The sequence below is a fragment of the Juglans regia genome, chromosome 16 (genome assembly GCF_001411555.2).
Source record: "Juglans regia cultivar Chandler chromosome 16, Walnut 2.0, whole genome shotgun sequence".
Taxonomy (NCBI): Eukaryota; Viridiplantae; Streptophyta; class Magnoliopsida; order Fagales; family Juglandaceae; genus Juglans; species Juglans regia.
Genome location: NC_049916.1, coordinates 12664035 through 12678878, shown reverse-complemented (window position 1 = coordinate 12678878; position 14844 = coordinate 12664035). Strand labels below are relative to the sequence as shown.

The window sequence follows — 14844 nt, the reverse complement described above, 5'->3', positions numbered from 1 at the left end:
GGAATTTGTTATTGATCTGGAACCCGGGGCGGCTCCTGTGCATAAGGCTCCTTACCGCATGGCACCGGCCGAGTTAAAAGAGTTGAAGACTCAATTGTGAGAATTGGCTGACAAAGGATTTATTCAGCCTAGTACTTCACCATGGGGAGCACTTGTATTGTTTGTCAAGAAGAAAGATGGTACTCTCAGAATGTGTATAGACTATCGGGAGCTTAACAAGGTGACTATCAAGAACAAGTACCCTCTTCCAAGAATTGATGATCTGTTTGACCAGCTTCAGGGAGCAGCTGTCTTTTCGAAGATTGACTTGAGATCAGGGTACTATCAGCTGAGGATAAGGGATAAGGACGTGCCCAAGACTGCTTTCAGGACGAGGTATGGGCATTATGAATTTAAAGTGATGTCTTTTGGGTTAGCGAACGCTCCAGCCGCTTTTATGGATTTAATGAATCGGGTGTTTCGACCCTTTTTGGACTCTTTTGTGGTGGTGTTTCTTGACGACATTCTGATTTATTCCCGAGACTTGGAAGAGCATGCTTGTCACCTTCGTCTGGCACTTGGAAAATTAAGAGAGCATCAATTGTACGCTAAGTTGAGCAAGTGTGAATTCTGGTTAGAAGAAGTTAAGTTTCTTGGACATGTGATTTCTCAAGAAGGGGTGGCTGTAGATCCTAGTAAAGTAGAAGCTGTTTTGTCATGGCCTCGCCCTTCAACAGTTCGTGAGATACGAAGTTTCTTGGGACTTGCCGGTTACTATCGAAGATTTGTGGAAGGTTTTTCTCGACTATCATGACCTCTCACTGCCTTGACTAGGAAGAATACGGAGTTTGTATGGTCTGACAAATGTGAGAGAAGTTTTCAAGAGTTGAAGAGAAGATTGACAATGGCACCTGTTTTGGCACTTCCAGAGCCACACAAGCCATTTGTGATTTTTAGTGATGCATCCAAATTCGGGTTGGGATGCGTTCTTATGCAAGAGGGACGGGTTGTTGCTTATGCATCTCGTCAGCTGAAAATTCATGAAAGGAATTATCCCACACATGATTTGGAGTTGGCAGCAATAGTTTTTGCTCTTAAGATTTGGCGGCATTATCTGTATGGTGAAGCCTGTGAAGTTTATACTGATCACAAGAGCTTGAAGCATCTATTTACTCAGAAGAATCTCAATATGAGACAGAGGCGGTGGTTAGAGCTGATTAGCGACTATCAATGTGAGATCAAGTATCATCCAGGAAAGGCGAATCTAGTCGATGATGCTTTGAGTAGAAAATCTCAACAAGTGGATGAAGCAGAGTCATCAGATCTGGACTCTCTCCTTTGTGGTATGAAGAGACTTCTTATCGAGAGTTCACAGCAAGAGGAATTGTTATCGTCAGTCTTGGATGTCCGAGTAGTGGATTTTGAAGAATTGAAGACTCTTCAAAGAAGGGATCCTAAGTTGTTAGCTATCAGGAAAAGAGTTAGGAAGTCTAGAGGACCCCTGCATTACAGCTTGGATAAGGATGGTATTCTTCGGTTTCAGGATCGTAGAGTGATTCCCCGAGATTCTGAATTTAAAGAGCGGATTTTGGCAGAAGCCCATGCGGCTCCTTATTCAGTTCATCCAGGAAGCACGAAAATGTATCGAGATTTAAAGAGGAATTTCTGGTGGGAAGGAATGAAGTTGGACATCGCTTTGTTTATTGAGAAATGTGACACGTGCCGTCGAGTGAAGGCTGAGCATCAAAGACCTGCTGGTAGACTTCAACCTCTCCCTATTCCTGAGTGGAAGTGGGATGATATTTCTATGGATTTTGTTGTGGGTTTGCCGAGGACTCCTAGTGGGAAGAACTCAATTTGGGTGATTGTTGATCGGTTGACCAAGAGTGCCCATTTCTTGCCTGTTAATAATACCGACTCTTTGGGTAAGTTGACTCGGTTATATGTCAAGGAGATAGTGCGTTTGCATGGAGTACCCAAGAGTATCGTGTCAGATCGGGACCCGCGGTTTACGTCCCATTTTTGGAAGAGCTTGCAGGCGGCTTTAGGCACTAAGTTGAAGTTTAGTAGTGCATATCACCCTCAAACTGATGGTCAATCAGAGCGTACTATTCAGACTCTGGAGGATATGTTGCGGTCTTGTGTCATAGGATTTCAAGGAAGTTGGGAGAATCATCTACCGCTTATTGAATTCTCTTATAATAACAGTTTTCATTCCTCCATTCAGATGGCCCCGTATGAAGCTTTGTATGGGAGGAAGTGTAGATCGCCTTTGTGTTGGGATGAAGTTGGTGAGAGCAAATTGTTTGGGCCTGAGATAATTCAAGAAATGAAGGATCAAGTTCAGTTTATAAGGACTAAAATGGCAGAAGCGCAAAGTCGCCAGAAGAGTTACGCAGATACAAGAAGAAGAGACTTATCCTTTGAAGAAAGTGATTGGGTTTATCTTAAAGTCTCTCCTATGAAAGGCGTTAAGCGCTTTGGTAAGAAAGGAAAGCTTAGTCCAAGATATGTTGGCCCTTTTCAGATCGTAGAGAAAGTTGGGCTTGTTGCTTATAGAGTTGCCTTGCCGGATTATTTTGGGGATGTTCATGATGTGTTTCATGTGTCTTCGTTGAAGAAGAGTTTTGGACAGCAAGAGCCACGTTTTGTTGACCCTGAACGCATTCAACTTCAGCCTAACCTTACTTATGAAGTTACCCCGACGCAGATTGTTGATTGGAAAGAGTAAAGATTAAGGTCCAAGGCAATACCTATGGTGAAAGTGTCATGGGGTGATCCGTTGGCTCAAGATTACTCTTGGGAAAGAGAAGCCGACATGAGGGAGCTTTATCCTTACTTGTTTGATTGAAATTGTCGGTATGTTCTAAGTATGCTCTCGATTGAATCTTGATCCTATCTTAGTTTAATATTTGACCTTGCTAATTTCGAGGACGAAATTTTTTTTAAGGAGGGGAGGATGTAACACCCCCGTATTTTAGTGTATTTTTATTGAATGATTATTTTTATGTTATTCAAAAAATTATTCTCTTGTTTTAAAATTTCTGGATTTTAATTGGGTTATTTTTAGGATTTTTAATTTGGTGAAAATTATTTTTATGTGCTTTCTTGATATTTATTTATTTATATGCATTTAAATTGCTTTTAATATTTAAATTAACTACTGTGTGATTTAATTATTTCAATTTGACTTTACCATTACGTTTAAATTATTTTATTTAACTTATGGTTTTAAAGTCGTTTCTGTTGGATCATTTTGTTACCCAAGTTATGAGGATTGGACCTCATTTCTTTTCTCCTATTTTTCTTTTCCTCCTTTTCTTTTCTTTCTTTTCTTTTTCTTCCTCCTTATTTTTCCTTCTTCCCGCTCGAGCTGCATTCTCCCTCTCTCCCGTGCGTTCCGTCGTCCACCCCCAACCCACTGCCGCCGCGCCGCCGTGACCTACACCGCCCAGCCCAGTAGCTTCCCCTCCCGCCGGTCATCAACCCCCACCAACCTCAGCCCCTAACTCGCCGTCGTTAGCCTCCACGCACGGCTTGAAGCCGCGGCCTTCACCTCCTTCGCGCGCCGCCGTCGCGCCACCATTGGCCACCATCTTCCTACCACTTCATCCCCGACCTCTTGGCAACCCATTGGACCCAACCCCGCCGCCGCCGTCGCGCCACCATTGGCCACCATCTTCCTACCACTTCATCCCCGACCTCTCTAAGCCCTACCATATCATTTTGGGGTCTTCGTTTGTCTCCGTTGGAAAGTGGGTATTTGTGACCCACGGCCACAGTGTATTTTACACTATGGTGTTGCTCAGACGTCGCCTTTTTCAGCTTCGTGATCCTCCGGAAATTATCATATAGCGCTGTAAGTATTTCTCCAAAGAATTCTCATGAATTTTATGTATTTTTGCACTAACCCATTTCACTGTATTTTTTGGCATGCCGGACTGAGTCCGAGGAGTACGGGGGTCGGATGGATTTGTGATTGGAGTTGTTGGTTTGATTGGATTGGATTGGTTATTGGTTATTGGTTATTGATGGATTTTGGATTGGTTGGTTCATGTGCATTTCATTATTTCATGCATGTTCATGTTTGTAAAGGAAAACTGGGTTTTCGTGTATTGCATTCATGTTCATGTGTTTATGAAAACTGGGTTTTCATGTGAATGATTTGTTGGGTGCGTGTGTATCACGAACCCCAAGCCGAGATGGGGCATTATCTCGGTGGAGCTCCTCTGGTTACTCGGGAGCGGAATAAACTGAGTAACGTCCCCTGGATTGTCGCTGGGCGACAATGGGATCGGACGAGAGATTCGTGCCGACTCCGTGGTCCTTCTGCTGGCGGGGACTAGAGGATGCTTGGTTACGTACGCGCTGGGCGCGGAACTGGGCATCGCTCGTTGTGTAGTGGATGTTTCCCACTAACGTGTTGGGCGCGAAAGTGGGCATCGCTACGAAGCCAGGGTGTGCGGATGACCCATAGGGGAGATCATGGTGCATACATTAAAAATGGACTATTTTCTGGGAAAATAGCGTGTGTTGGATTTTGTGTAATTCATTTTCTGGGAAAATGTTTTACGGATTATTTTTGGGCCAAATGGGATTTTGGCGTGTGTTGGAAAATTAATCATTTTCGGGGAAAATGATATTTTGAGGAAAATGCATATTTCTTCATATGCATACATGTTGGTGGCATTAATGCATTTTTATTCCTGAGGATATTATTTTTTTGGGTTATACTTACCTGCGGTACCATTCTGTGGTAACGCAGATTTTGATGCAGATGAGGAGGAGGAGGGTGAGCCTGAGGAGACGGCTCCGCCCGAGGAGTGATCTGGGATCACTAGCTTGTTATTTATTTTACCCTTTTGTATTTTTGGGACATGTGTTAACTTTATTTTTGGATGACTGTATAACTGCTTTTAAAACTTTACTGATGTTTAGTTTGTATTTAAATTCTGGTACTTAGTAGACTTGATTAACCGCTGCGTTTTTTATTTGTACACCGTTGCATGTACACACACTGGCACTTCGTTGGAATGTGTGACCGTGTTGTCATCATCCCGACATCTTGATTCTCGTGTTTTCTCTACATGGGGGTCGGGGGCGCCGCAGTCAATGTTATATAAGGACAAGGAGAACATTGGAATCACATTTGGATGTTCATCTCTAATGTGAAAAAGATTCTTAGCAAGTTTGAGTGTTGGTCTGTCAAACACATCAAGCGAAATACTAATAAGTGGCATATTGTTTAGCCAAAAATGCACTAGATATAACTTATGTACTCATTGAATTATAGATGGTTTAGATTTAGAGATAAGATGATTTTAGATAAAAAATAAAAGTTGAAAAAAATATTGTTAGAATATTATTTTTTAATATTATTATTATTTTAAAATTTAAAAAAATTAAATTATTTATTATATTTTGTGAAAATTTAAAAAAGTTGTAATGATAATATGAAATGAGATAAAAAAAATTTCTGAATCTAAACGGACCTTAAATGATATTTATCTTTGTATTTCTCTTTCATAGAGTTTCATAGCAATAAAAGTATTTAATTCCTCTAAAATAAAATTAAAAAAAAATTCAATTCTTATGAAAAGTGTAATCTAAAAGTTAATTAGACGTTTGGATTCGAAAATGAGTTGAGATGAGTTGAAATGACTTGAAATGAGTTAAGATGGATTGTGAATAGTAATGAGATGAGTTGTGAATAGTAGTAAGATTTGTGAGTTAAAGTTACTGAATAGTAATAAATAATAGTAAAATGAGTTGAGATGAGTTGAGATAAGTTGAGATGAGCTGAGATCTCTTTCGAATCCAAACGTCTCCTTAACACTATGACGTCGGAGGTGAGATGATAGCAAGACAGTCCACCTTAAATTTAGCATTTGCCCATATTTAATTTCTCTGACACCTATGCCCTCGGCCAATTAATAGCATTTGGCGCAATCCAAGGGCGCCAGGGTCGTACTTCCTTCTTACCCACCAAAATATTTAAAATACTTCAAACAAAGGCCCCGATTGCATCTCGTTCTGACCGCTCGGCCTCCAAATTTCCCTCCCTAGAGCCGTTTGGTGAGCGAGAAAGCTTATAGAGGGAGAGAAAGAGAGATAGATATGACTGAAAGTCAAGGAACAGCTGATAAAATGGCTACCGAGCATAAGAGAGACCGAAGAAACGTCCTTGCCCTTACCGGAGCAGCTGCTTTGCTCGCTCTTGCTGTCAACCTCGCTATCTCCGTCTTCAACTCCCACAAGAAGAAGACTAAGAAGAATAAAGGTTTCTTCTTCTTGTACTCGAAATTTCCAGGATAACAACCACAAACACAAAACTCTAATCAATTCATTAACTATGCATTGACTGCTTCAAGTTTCTGTTTCTCTGTGACAGTCACTGTTTGAATCTTTATTTGTGTGTTTTTAATTTTATACATCAGATCTTCCGGGCTCTAATGTTTGTGTCAATCTCTCGGCGTCGGAGATTCGCAGATTAGCTGACCGAATCATTGCGAACTCTAAATCAGTTCATGATAGAGTTGCTTCTGTTCCTCTCGACAAGGTATCGACAAGTTCCCAGCTTGTTGAACATCTGGCGATATCAAATAACATTGACTATCTTATGATGCAATTATTGCTCGGAAAAAAATTGCTGTTTTCTAAGCTTACATCATTACTTTAATGAATTCAAAACTGCAGGTCACGTACAAGAATGTTGTTTCCCCTCTGGCAGAATTAGAGGCACGACACTTCCCGCTGATGCAGTCTTGCTTGTTTGCGAAGTTGGTGTCCACTTCAGATGATGTGCGCAAAGCAAGTGCTGAAGCTGAGCGAAGAATAGATGGTCATGTTCTGATGTGCAGGTTTTGCTTATGTAGTTGTTTGTTTATTTATTTATTTTCAGGTCCTTACTTACCTTCTCTTTTACCATTTCCTCCATCCAATGGATTGGTGCAACTGATTCAGACATACTATATGTCCATGTGCGCTTACCCTTGAAAAGAAGTCCAATTGACATACTTAACTCAAGCTGGTTAGCAATGTCATATTGTTGGAATATTGTCGGAAAAATGATGAAACCTTGTGCCTTTTCATAAGAGCGGTATACTGGGTGCATGTATAATTTGTCACTGAAAATAGACTAAACCTTACATTATGTATGGAGGAACAAAAGTAATTAATTTTCATTCACTGTAGTTGGTATGCAAATAAAGATTTTGTGTATTTCATGCAAGTCGAACAGCAAGCGTGAAGATGTTTACCGAGTCATCAAAGCCATTGCTGCAAGGGGGGAATGGATGAATGCTGAAGCTAAACACTACATTCAGAGCCTGGTAAGAGCAAATACATGTGCAAACGCATCCAAGTGTGAATATATACTCAGCTTGAGAGTGCGTGTGCCAGTATGTTACCTTTCTTGGTTAATTATTTTAATTCTATGACAGTTATTTGGCCTTCTCACTTAGTAAGTACTTGCTTGATGGTTGGAATGGTTATTTACCAATACCTATGCCATCTATAAAACACAAGCACTTATATGGAAACTACTATATCTTTTATTTGATACATTTCAGCAAGGACTTCAGTAATCTTCATCAAAAGTTAGATCTGGATATTTATTTTATTTTAATCAGTGACAGGTTAGAGACTTTGAGCGGAATGGTTTGAGCATTACTGTGACAAAGAGAGAGGAAATGCATCGGTTGAGAGCTCAAATAGATGAGCTAAGCTTGCAATATATAAAAAATCTGAATGATGATAGTACTTTTCTTCTCTTCAGTGAGGCTGAGTTAGCTGGTTTACCTCCAGATTTCCTTAAGGTGTGATATGTCTCTCTTTACTCTTTTCTATTTTCCATGTGAACTTTTCTTGAATGCTACTTTCCAATCTCAGTCAGGGAAGTAATAAGTTTTCAATGTGTAAGGAGCCTGTACTTTTTCAATGTAGTGTTTTGTTTTGCTTGAAAGACTTTGTTCTTGGGCAGGGCTTAGACACAGCTGAAAATGGTAAATTCAAGGTCATCCTAAGAAGTAATTATGTTGCGGCAGTGCTTGAACTTTGCCAGGTATTACATTCTGGGTTCATTAATTTTGCTCTGCCCTGTGCTGGCGCAAAACTTGTACGTGCATTAATCTGCATTCATTGATGGCAGTAATGAATGCATTTACTGTGCTTTGTTGTTTTTGTTTGTAATTGCTTTCTGATGCAGTTCTTGCCACTTATTTCGGACTGGGACATGTATTTATTAAGTTAACAACAATTTTGAGCCTGTGAAGGTAGGAACTACAAGGAAAATGGTAGCTGTGGCATATGGGAAGAGATGTGGAGAAGTCAATGTTGCCGTCTTAGAAAACTTGGTATAAATTCATCATACAAATCCCTTTGTTTTGACATGAAAACTTCTGACTTTCTGTAATGTAAATGATAAGTTGATTTTAACACTAAAATTTAAAGATATTATATGGACTTCTTAAAATGGTAACATTGCTGTGGTTGTTTTAAAGAAAGCTTCTGTGAGTTTATTAGCATCACTACAAGTTTTGTTGTTGGTTCACAACTCAGGAAACCTAATATTGTGAAAGTGCCAATTGGATTTAGTAAATGAACCCATTAGGGAAGTATATCAGCTGGTATGAAGCAACTGTTGTATCTTTTTGTTTTATGCAAATTAATGGCGATCAGGTAACCATTTTTCTAAAGGAGATTCTTGTTGGCATATCTTAAATATTTAGCTCATAATGATGTATTTTCTATTTGAGGATTTAGTTTTTCTGTACCATCAACTGCCACTTTTTATTACGCTGTCATGCATCGATATTGTTTTCTTATGATTCAGGTCAAACTGCGCCATAAATATGCTCGCTTGCTTGGTTATTCAAACTATGCAGACTATGCCGTGGATCTTAGAATGGCTAAGACACCCTCAAAGGTTTATATAGTGTTACCATAAAGCAATAGTATACACTGTTACTCTAAGGCCTGTTTTAAATAATGCATCTGTATGCTCTTTTTCTTGATACCTTTCACTGAATCTCGTTTTAACCTTCTTTATATCTTCTCACTGTGTCCAGGTATTTGAGTTCCTAGAGGACATCTCAGTCAATTTAACCAACTTGGCTAATAAAGAACTTAATATGATGAAGGACTTAAAGGTTAGTATTTATTTATTTTTTTAAAATTTTCTGGGTATGGCTACTTTAAGGTTGTAAGGTAGTTGCTAAAGTCTACTCTGCACTGTTTGCCATTGACTTCTTGTTTTTGTATCTGATGGGGCTATCAGAAGAAAGAGGAAGGTGATATTCCATTTGGAATTGAGGATCTATTATACTATGCAAAGAGGGTTGAAGAACAGAAGTTTGATCTTGACTTCGGAGCTCTTAAGCAATACTTTCCTGTCAATTTGGTTTTGTCTGGGGTCTTCAAAATTTTCCAAGACCTTTTTGGTAATCACAGATTTAACTTCAGATGGAATTGGGACATTCTTTGTAACATATTGATCACAAATGATTTAATTACATCTAGTTGACTTCTTCATTTCAGGTGTAAGTAGTGATACTTATCCTTTCGTCTTTATTCCACACAGGTTTAAGGTTTGAGGAAATTGCAGATGCTGAGGTTTGGCATGATGATGTTTGTGTTTTTTCAGTTTTTGACTTGAGTTCTGGTGAACTCTTGGGTTATTTCTACCTAGATCTGTACACGAGGTTTGGTTCACTTCAAGTTTTTACATGTTCAGCTCTTGATCTATTTTTTATTTACCTTTTGAGTTTGAAAGACATGGGGATATGTTGTATACTTGGACAGGGAAGAAAAGTATGGTAATACCTGCGTGGTGGCTCTTCAAAATGGTGCATTATCAGTAGATGGTGCACGGCAGGTGATTATTATTACTTAACCATTTCTGCTTTAAGTCCATGGAAACAAAGTTGACATTTGTGAAATTAAGCCTTGTGGTGCTGGATTGGACTTTTAGGGTCATCTTGATTTATTTTCATAGAGTTCTAATTTTTGGTAGTAAACTTTGAAGTTGTGGCAAAGTTCTACCTTAAGAAACTAATTATCATTTCCTCATCTCAGTACTATCTCCATCATCCTGATAATGCCACTGCTGCCAGAAAATACATCCAAAACCACTAGTCCACCTCTTCTTCCACTGGTGACACCATTATCACCACCACCACTGCCACCAACAACAATCACAGGATCACCACATATGTTTCTTTTTCCAAGTTACTCCTTCCTGGTGCATTGATTTTAGTCATCTGAAATACATACAATCTCAGATAAATATTTCCACGAATATATGGATGTTAGATGTTGCTGATTTGTTTTATACGTAACAAGATTAGGTGTCCCTGTTGATGAGAGATTATGTGTCCCACATGCTTGCTTCATGCCCTTGTGTTCAAATTGTCTACTGCTTTAGGAATCTAAGTTGAATTAGTTGACATGCCTTTTGATCCTCTAACCCCAGGCTTTTGGTGATGTCCTCATGGATATTCAGATGGATGCATGTGTGCTTTTGTTCCTTGGCTTTAAGGTAGATCTAAGGTATTAATGAAAAAGAAATAAGCATGAGTTGTTTAAAGATAGTCCTACAAATTGGAGTACCAAAGTAAGAGGTTACATTTCTAGGTTGAGTTACGAATCTTTCTCTCCGGGAACTCTTAAAATAGTCCTGTCATGTAGAGCCTGCTGTAAATTTGTCTGAAACATTTTTTTATCCTTTATAACAGTTCCAAATCTTTTGTTTATGCTTATGGTTATAGTTTGTCATACCTTGTTATTGTATAAACTAGTATCATGTAAATTAGTTAACTTTGGGTTTTGTTAGCAGGTAGCTGTGGCACTACTGATATCTCAATTTGAAAAGGACGTTGGTGGTCACCCTGGGTTGTTGCGATTCTCAGAAGTGGTTAATCTTTTCCATGAATTTGGACATGTGGTATGCTTTCTTTGATCCAAACTTTATCTTGAAGTAGAACTTGCATTCTCCAATACTGTCCTAGTATCTTTCTTATTTTATTTTATTATTATTATTTCTTTGCCTTAGAAATTGTGCTATATCTGTATCACTTTGTTTTTATGCAGTATAGAAGGTGGTCTCAGTGATGCCAGACTCGTTTGTTCTCTATGCTTTAGAAAACCATTATCTAAAAGAGGTAGCGCTATTTATAAATAGACTGAACGGCTGAACCCCCATTTCCTTGGCTAAGGAAACTAACAGTGTTTACAGTGGAAAAAACAATGGTAGTTGGACTACAGGCACTGTTGTTTTTTTGTGGAAGTTAGCTTTTTGTATTTGATGGGTTCTTATGATATCTCATATGATAAAGATAAGGGTAGGTCGTGTATGAGATCCTACATTGTTTGGAAAGAAGTTCTTGCTCTTTATAAGGTTACAATGGGACTCCAATTATATCATTGACTAGTCCTTTTGGAGTATAGGCCATGTGGCTTGAGCCTTCCATTAGGGCGTTACAAATGGTATCAAAGCTTATCCCAACCAGAAATGTGGGGCTTGAGCTGTGCTATTTACGACGGACTGGCCCAACGAGGACGTCAGGAGTTTAAGGGGATAGATTGTGATACCCCATATGATAAGGATAAGGGTAGGTGTTGTATGAGATCCCACATTGCTTGGTAATGAGAAATTCTTGCTCTTTATAAGGTTTTAATGGGGCTCCAATTGTATCATTGACTAGTCATTTTGGAGTATAGGCTATGTGCTTTGGCCAATGTCTCCACAACTTAATAGCAGGATTGACTTTGGCCAATGTCTCTTCACTTGGTGTATTTATTCTCTTGACAAGTAACGCTGTTTGTTTCTATAGCAGTTATGATAAATATTATATCTGCTGTGATAATGTCTCTGATGCCAATGGTCTTTTGCTGACTTTAGGTCCAACATATTTGCAATCGTGCAACCTTTGCTAGATTTTCCGGGCTGCGTGTAGATCCTGACTTTGTGGAGATCCCTGCTCAGGTGCTAGAGAACTTGTATGTAATGGATCCTTTTGTTTCATATTCTTATTAGAAAAATACAAATCTGACATTCAATTCTTTGGATAATTTTAGGTGTTATGAGGGTTTTGCTCTGAAGTTGATATCTGGTTTCCATCAGGTGATACACGCTTCTGACAAAATTTGATTCTTTTTATCGTAAACACTTGGACTGTTAGTCTGGTCTCCCTCTCTTTCCTCTTCACTCTTCAAACACATCAAAATGTTATTTTTATATAATCTTCTTAACATAGCTATATAATTTATTGAATTGTAGGATATCACAAAGCCCATCAAGGATGAGACATGTAGATCACTTAAAAGATGGCGACATTCCTTTTCTGCACTTAAATTGAAGCAAGAAATTCTTTATTGTAAGTTAACTTGTTAACATATTTTCTGATTGAAAACTTCACTACTGGATAACTACTACTTGTAAAACAGACAGTTGGGATGTGGACACATAACAGGCTATGAATTATTAGGTTCTGCAGATAATTGCTCCTGTAACTCAGTCTGTTTCTATGTTGTCAGGTCTTTTTGATCAAATTATACATTCTGCTGACAATATTGATGTTGTCGAGTTATTCAAGCATCTTCATCCGAAGGTAAGTAACGATTAAAATCCTTCCTTTATAAAGTTGCATGGCATCTGTGGATATATAATAACACTTTGTTCCTACAGGTGATGTTAGGTTTGCCGGTGTTGGAAGGAACCAATCCAGCTTCATGTTTTCCACGTAGTGTTATTGGTTATGAAGCTGCTTGTTACAGTCGTATTTGGAGTGAGGTGTGGATCTTACTTTTATTACAACTAATTGTGCACCTGATTGATGTGCTAGAAAGATTGTTAATCTTAAACTCTGTTATATGTATTATTATTATTATTATTATTATTTTGTTAGTTGTATAGTTGTTTGAACATGACATTTTCTGATTACTAAATAGATTAGATATAGAGGAAAGAAGTTAGGGGTTGTTTGGAAGATGAGATGGTTTCATCTCATCCCATCTCATCTCATCTCATTTCCTTTTCAAACATCACTCAAACACAAATACTTTTCAATTTCAAATCTTCAATTTTTTCATCTAATCATTACAACTTTCCCAAACTTCTAGACAAAACACTAAAAATAATTCAACTTTTTTAAATTTCAAAACAAAAATAATATTAAAAAATAATATTCTAACAATATTTTAACTTTATAATATTTTTATTCAATTTGTTTTCTCTCTTTTCCCAAAACCCTCCATAAAAATCTTAACTCAGACTACTTCACTACTATTTATAAATCATTTCATTACTATTTACATATTTCTTATCTCATCTCATTCTCCAAACATCCCCAAGTGTCATAGATGATGGAAGACGAAGTGTTCTATACCTTCAAAATTTTACTTCATATGATATTTATTCATATGACCTTACAAATTTATAATTTAAAGTAAGAATAAATAATGTGGCTGAATATGAGTAGAGATCCTGCTTCGAAAATAATTATGTTATTATTAGGTGCACATATTATGGAGTAATCTATTTCCTTTTAAGTGTATTGATCATTATGATTGTTTTAGCTACTTTGTTCACAATTGCTGCTATGTGCAATCATTCGTATCCAAGAATTTGAAAAGTGCTTAACTTTGACCATCTCACTCTCTCTCTCTAAACATTAATGATGCCTCATCTATGCCTAAAAAAACTATGCCTGAAGGTTTTTGCAGCTGATATATTTGCCTCAAAGTTTCGTGGCGATCCTTCTAACCAGTATGTTGGCATGCAGTTCAGGAACAAGGTAAATAGGTTTGATAACTTAAAAAACCGTTGGCTACAATTTGTGGAATATTCCATTGGATTCATTTGTTGATAATATCGTTGGGCAGTAAGCCTTTACGTTGAGTTTTTTTATTGCCTTTTATTTCCCGAAAAATTGCATGGTACGAGGTATATGCTGTACTTGTGAATTAAAAGTACAATTGGTATAGTTGGCATATCTTTTAATGTGGAAATTTTAAAATGAATACTTTGGCAGGTATTGGGCCCGGGAGGAGCAAAGGAACCTGTTGAAGTTCTGTCAGACTTTCTTGGAAGAGAACCATCAATTCAAGCTTTTATCGAGAGCAAAGCCGAATATAGTGTGTGATCCAAACAGGCGGTACTTTTTCTCTCCACCTATTTCTCTGCTGCAAGAAAAATTGACTCAGCATCCTGCAGTTTTGTTGCCAGTGGAAATTAGAGTTCTCACCATGTTATCGTTCGGGATTTATTGCCACTTTTTGTACTTGTTCTGGTGATGGTTGTATTATTTATAGCTGCCATTTATTATTAGCAGACATTTGCACTAATGGATGCTTAGGGACTGTGCATCTAACAATTTTTAGTAGCTAGTAAAAATAGGGCATGTTTTATTTTTGGTTGTATCTATGTTTTATAGATTAGCCTTATTGTTCAAAGTTCAAACTGATAAATCTCACTGCTGGTGTAATGCTCATATGACTAGGTATAATAGCAGTGAATGCTCAGTGATAGAATTTTGTTTTGAATTGCATCCTGAACAATTTTAGTACAGTGGTAATAGATTTTACACTAGGGTTTATGCAAACACAGGTTCACCCGATGCCGCAGACGCGTCATCTTTTGGCGTTTTATTATCTTTTGTTCCATGGCACTCATCTGCTTTGATTTGGTTTATGTGCATGACTGTTGTAACTTGACCATTCAGGGTGCTGCTTAGGTAAAATGATCAGGGATTACCTGATTGCAGCAAAATATGATCTCAGTGACTTGGATGATATTTCTTATCTTGTTATTTATCATGGAAGAATTTTATATGCAAGTCCTATTTTTTTTTAAAGTGATCCTGAAGT

General features: G+C 38.0%; 1 protein-coding gene across 2 annotated transcripts; it reads left to right on the top strand.

The window, feature by feature from the left end:
• Positions 1-5965: 5965 nt before the first annotated feature.
• LOC108982025 (probable thimet oligopeptidase) lies at positions 5966-14385 on the top strand. 2 transcript variants are annotated; one of them, XM_035686170.1, is made up of 20 exons: positions 5966-6259; positions 6417-6538; positions 6676-6839; positions 7220-7310; positions 7617-7796; positions 7961-8041; positions 8253-8333; positions 8813-8905; positions 9048-9128; positions 9260-9419; positions 9560-9680; positions 9781-9853; positions 10814-10921; positions 11879-11976; positions 12055-12100; positions 12257-12353; positions 12514-12587; positions 12665-12769; positions 13692-13772; positions 14010-14385. In XM_035686170.1, exons 1-20 carry the CDS (start codon positions 6097-6099, stop codon positions 14118-14120), a joined length of 2130 nt encoding a protein of 709 aa, XP_035542063.1. In that variant the 5' UTR covers positions 5966-6096; the 3' UTR covers positions 14121-14385. The 2 variants fall into 2 exon arrangements, with proteins under 2 accessions (XP_035542063.1, XP_018808836.1); XM_018953291.2 differs by having other exon boundaries at positions 5967-6259; positions 9257-9419.
• The last annotated feature ends 459 nt before the right edge of the window (positions 14386-14844 follow it).

What these genes read in the sequence shown, in the direction of transcription:
- LOC108982025 (XM_018953291.2), top strand. Translation starts at nt 6,097, where the DNA reads ATGACTGAAAGTCAAGGAACAGCTGATAAAATGGCTACCGAGCATAAG. An exon ending in AATTTTCCAAGACCTTTTTG is followed by an intron (nt 9,420 to 9,559) that starts GTAATCACAGAT and finishes TATTCCACACAG; the next exon opens with GTTTAAGGTTTGAGGAAATT. An exon ending in GAAGCAAGAAATTCTTTATT is followed by an intron (nt 12,354 to 12,513) that starts GTAAGTTAACTT and finishes CTATGTTGTCAG; the next exon opens with GTCTTTTTGATCAAATTATA.